This window comes from Pyxicephalus adspersus, chromosome 1 (genome assembly GCF_032062135.1).
Source record: "Pyxicephalus adspersus chromosome 1, UCB_Pads_2.0, whole genome shotgun sequence".
In the NCBI taxonomy this organism is placed as follows: domain Eukaryota; kingdom Metazoa; phylum Chordata; class Amphibia; order Anura; family Pyxicephalidae; genus Pyxicephalus; species Pyxicephalus adspersus.
Window position 1 is genome coordinate 4,253,456 of NC_092858.1, and position 4,972 is coordinate 4,258,427.

A 4,972-nucleotide genomic window follows, 5' to 3' on the forward strand; every position below is an offset into this window, starting at 1 on the left:
TGCCCCTATGTCACCATGCAATCAAATAGATCCTCAGTGGTCCATGTGAAATCACCCGGTCCACCTCTGGGGGTGAAGTAGCCTGAATGTGTCACTTAAGTGATGCTCGAGTCTGCTGTGGCTACCAGTTTTCAATCCAATATGCCAGCACCTAGCTGCTGTGTCGGGGGTTTTGGATGTCCATACAATGGAAATTAATAACAAGCATAATTTAAGATCAATACAGATATAATATAATAGGAAGATTGTTGAAATAAATGCTCTGGTCTGTCTTTTACGATTGTTTTTGTTCCAGGTGATGATGGAGCCGGCTGTAAGCAAGTTGGTAAAGGCAAAAACGTTTTTCGGCCAAGTTTTCCAGCTTCCAGGTGAGAAAGTAAAACAGTCCAGGCCCTGTATGAGCATTTAGCTTGCTGCAACCAATGAGATTTTCCTATTTATTTATTTTATTACTTGGCCAAGAAAAAATAAAGATTCAGCAACATACCAGCCGAGCAAAACTGATCTTGTCATTGGCTTTGTTAGTTTTTAAGCAAAAGTATGTAACCCCCCCCTCCAAAGCATTGTTAGTATATAAGCAAAAGTATGTGAACCTCCCTCCAAAGCATTGAGTTTCTAGTGGAGAGTACTGCTAATGCTAGAGCAAACAAGAAAATTTAGGGAATTGAGCTCTTCCTACCTTGTGGTATTGCTTTGGGGCTCCTTTCTGTTCCAACATGGCGGTGGACAAAGCCAGCTCCATAAAGACATAGTTTGATGGGTTTGGTATAGAGGACCTCATGTGTCCTGCACAGAGCCCTGACCTCACCCCTATTGAGCACCAGCAGTACAGCAGAAATCCATAAAACTGGGGTAAGCAGGGAGACCCAGGAATAAAGTGTTGATTTTCGAGCGGACCATTTTTCAGGGTCAGTGTCTGATTCAAGGCCATAGGAACACTACATTACAACTGTCCAGGTACATACCCAAATTACCCATCATTCTTCCCTTCCATCCACAGCCCCTATGTCACCACAGTTGGAGGAACGTCTTTTAAGAACCCTTTCCAGGTGACATACGAGGTGACAGACTATATTAGCGGTGGTGGATTCAGCAATGTCTTCCCAATGCCGGATTACCAGGTGAGCCATTCATGGTCCTCATCCCAACGTCTAAACTCATTTTATTCTTCTTCTCTTCATTGACCTCCATTGTTGCTTCCTTGCAGGTCTCCGCGGTGTCCCAATACCTGAAATCTCCAGAGAAACTTCCACCAGAGAACTACTATAACCGTAGCGGCCGAGCCTACCCTGATGTGGCTGCGCTGTCTGACAACTACTGGGTGGTGATCAATCGTATTCCTGTTCCATGGGTGTCCGGCACCTCGGTGAGTATCGGAGGTCTCTATGAGAAGCATTGAGTGTGCCTTATATTAAGTACATACAGCCTTACCTAGGGTTTCATGGAGTAACAAGACAAAGCTCCTCCTGTGTCTCTGTCTGTCATTTGCAACCCTTATTTATTGTACAGTGCTGTGTAATATGTTGGCGCTATATAAATCATGTTTATTATATTCGTAAAATGTAAAATATTTCTGCATACCAGTCCATGGATGTGCTGCCTCACACCCCAATCCTGCACAATCTGCTCATTCTGCAAACTTCTAATCCCTACCCAATGTCCTCTTCCTGTACATAAGCAGTGCTCCATGTAATGTCTATGGACATAGGTGGACATCTTTGTCATAAGTGTGGCAGCTATGGCTCCCTCCATGTATGCATTTGAAGAGGGAGCGTAGTCACCCAGTGTCATACACATCAATGCATTGTCTTACCATTTGGAATTGCACACGTTGGTTTTCATTATTAGCAAACTATGCACCATAGCATAATGCATGACAACATGTGGCTGTGTGGTCCACTTGCAGCATTCACTACAGTTGTATGCCATGTGCTTGGTTGGCATACAAGCATACAACACATGGGCTACCGAACACAATGCACGTTTAGCAAAAATGTACTGCATAGGAGAAATGAGCCCTGATTGACTGATTTATCTGTAAATAAAAAAGCAATGCAGCCACCACATCTAGGGGCTGCTGTTATAATGCATGGGTTTGCGCTTTAATTTCTGTAATAACCCCCCTCTCTCATCTTTCCACCTCTCCAGGCTTCCACACCGGTGTTTGGCGGCATTCTCTCTCTGATTAACGACCAACGTTTGAAGAGAGGCCGTTCTTCCCTGGGATTCCTAAACCCAGCCTTATACAAACTACAAGCAAATGGAACCGCGGCCCTGTTTGACGTAAGTAACAGCTGCTGATATGTGCCGGTATGGGGACACGGCGCTGTATTTCATTCCTTGCTCTCTCTTTCCTGCAGGTCACAGAGGGCTGTCACGTGTCTTGTTTTGATGACCTTGTTCTAGGACAAGGATTCTGTGCAGGTCCCAGCTGGGATCCGGTAACTGGATGGGGGACCCCCAACTATCCTGAACTGCTGAAATCTTTACTGTAACACCACCAATCTCTTGTGATGTGTATACTCTGCCTTTTCTGAAGACTCTGCAATGTCTCTAAAAGAAATCACTATGGACAGTTTTATGATGAATGTGTGCTTTATTGTATTACGGCATTGTAATGTGTCCTGCAATCCTCTTCACCGCCACCAGGTATAACGCAGAGAGACAATCTTGTGTGGTCGGTGACAGCGGACTAGTACTATGTGTGTTTTATACAAGGTATTCCTGATCCTGGAACCCCCTCCCTTTACTATTATCCCCTGCAATATATAGACCTGATGAACACAGGACTGGAGAATTTACACTATCATGAGCAAACTTATTTAAAGTGGGCCTAAACTCAATATTTTACTTTACTTAAAATGCTAGACAACCCTTTTATTCAAAGTAAAAATTTGCAAAAAAAAAAAACAGACGGAAGCGCAAAGCCTCCTGGGATACCTACATCACACATCCTAGGAGGCTCTGACCGCTCCTTTCTTCAGTTGAAAAGAAAATCTGCTGCTCTAGCAATCTTTTTCCCAATCTACGTCACCCAATCTCACGGCTGTTCATTGTGAGATCCGGTGACGCAGAAAAAGGAACCCGGAAGAAAATGTTGGTGCTGAGGAAGTACCGGGTCAAAGACGGATACTGGGATAACGAGGGACCCAAACAAAGAAACCTCCTGATGGATCTGTGGGATTAAAGGTAAACGTGTTTTTTTGTTTGTTTGTTTGTTTTGGGTTTAGTTCAGCTTTAATGTACAGCGCTTCCTAATATGTTGGTGCTATAATAACTACAATTTATTAATAATATTAATCTAGAATGGATCTGGTTCTGGATTGAGAACTAGTAGCAAATGATTGCACATTGCTAGATCCCCCAGGTTCCCCATGATAGTCTATCTTCTCCAGTCTTTTATTAAATCAGGTGCATTGATAAGTAGGTACTTTCTCATACCGTATTCCTCCCCATTAATGATCTCAGGGAATGGATCCACAATCTGCTGCCTTTATTGTGACTATGCCGGGTGAGCCCCGGTCTCGGTCATCTCAGGGAGTATATACAGAGGATATTGGACATCCAAGGGTTCAGTCTATCAGTCCATATATTAGAACATTACTGTAGGAACTGTGCAATCCAACAGAGGGCACCACTCATATAAAATAGGAAAACCAAATGCTGAATTCAATCTGCAAAATATAATTGGGGGTCTCTGTACCCCGGGCTTCTTTTCGAACTACTAGTTCCCACCCAGCTTATGAAAAAGCACATTTAGGGGCTGTGAAACTTCTTATTTATGTAGGGGAGAGGGTCAGTAAGAGGAAAGCTGGGGGGAGGGGTCTCTTGGAATGTGGCAGAATCCAAAAATCTTTGCTTTTATTTTGCTGAGTTTGTTTTGATTACAATAAAGATTTTCTTTCTTACACAATTTAGTTTTTTTATTTTTCTGAGTCCCCCTATATTACCTGGTGATCATGCAGGTAGTTCAGAATTTTTTTTCTACAGGGTGACAATGTCCATTCTGAAGTGCGATGTCACTTTATCATCAGGATATTGGATCTTAGATAGATGCGAAGAATAAGACCGCCTATGGCTGTATGAATATCCCAGTTCATTGGTGGTTGTTGGAAAAAAATGCCCTTAGTTGGCCAGTAAAAATAATGCTCTTTATATTGGTGGTCAATGGGAAGAATTGTCCCTTATGTTGGTGGTCAATGGAAGAATGGTCCCTTATGTTGGTGGTTAATGGGAGAATGGTCCTTTATGTTGGTGGTCATTGGGAAGAATGCTCCTTACATTGGTGGTCAATGGGAAGAATGTCTCCTACAATGGTGGTCATTGGATAGAGTGCTGCTAATGGTGGTCAGAACGTTGCATATATCGATGGTAAGTGGAATAAATACCCCTTTTTATTTGTGGTCATTGGGAACAATGTCCTATACATTGCTGGTCAAAAGAATGTTCTTTACAATGGAGGTCAGTGGGTAGCATACTGCTGACGATGGCCAGGAGAATATTGCTGATGGTGGTCAGAAGAACATTGTGTACATTGGTGGTCATTCGAAAGAATGTCCCATACATGAGTGGTCAAGGGGAAGAATCTTGTTGACGGTGGTCAGAAGAACATTGCTTATATTGATGGTCAATGGGAAGAACGTCCCATACATTGATGACAAGTGGGTAGAATGGTGGTCAGTGGGTAGAATGCTGCTGATGGTGGTCAGAAGAACATTGCATACATTGGTGGTCAATGGGAAGAATGACCCTTACATTGGTGATCATTGGAATGAATGTCCCATACATTGTTGGTCATTGGAAAGAATGTCCCATACAATGGGTGGTCTATGGGTAGAATGCTGCCGACAGTGGTCAGAAGAACATTGCTTATATTGATGGTCATTGGAGAGAATATCCCATACAATGGTGGTAAATTGGTAGAATATAGCTTACGATGGTCAGAAGAACATTACATTAACATTACCAGCAG

The 4,972-nt window shown here is 42.9% G+C and overlaps 1 protein-coding gene across 1 annotated transcript in view; it reads left to right on the top strand.

Annotated features, from left to right (window-relative positions):
* Positions 1-3,913, top strand: part of TPP1 (tripeptidyl peptidase 1) — a 78,062-nt gene extending 74,149 nt beyond the window's left edge. Inside the window, exons 9-13 of the mRNA XM_072398617.1 lie at positions 256-368; positions 1,001-1,121; positions 1,208-1,366; positions 2,149-2,283; positions 2,361-3,913. Coding sequence (XP_072254718.1) covers positions 256-368; positions 1,001-1,121; positions 1,208-1,366; positions 2,149-2,283; positions 2,361-2,495 — 663 coding nt within the window. The 3' untranslated portion in view covers positions 2,496-3,913. The remainder of the gene's footprint in view (positions 1-255; positions 369-1,000; positions 1,122-1,207; positions 1,367-2,148; positions 2,284-2,360) is intronic.
* Positions 3,914-4,972: the final 1,059 nt, after the last annotated feature.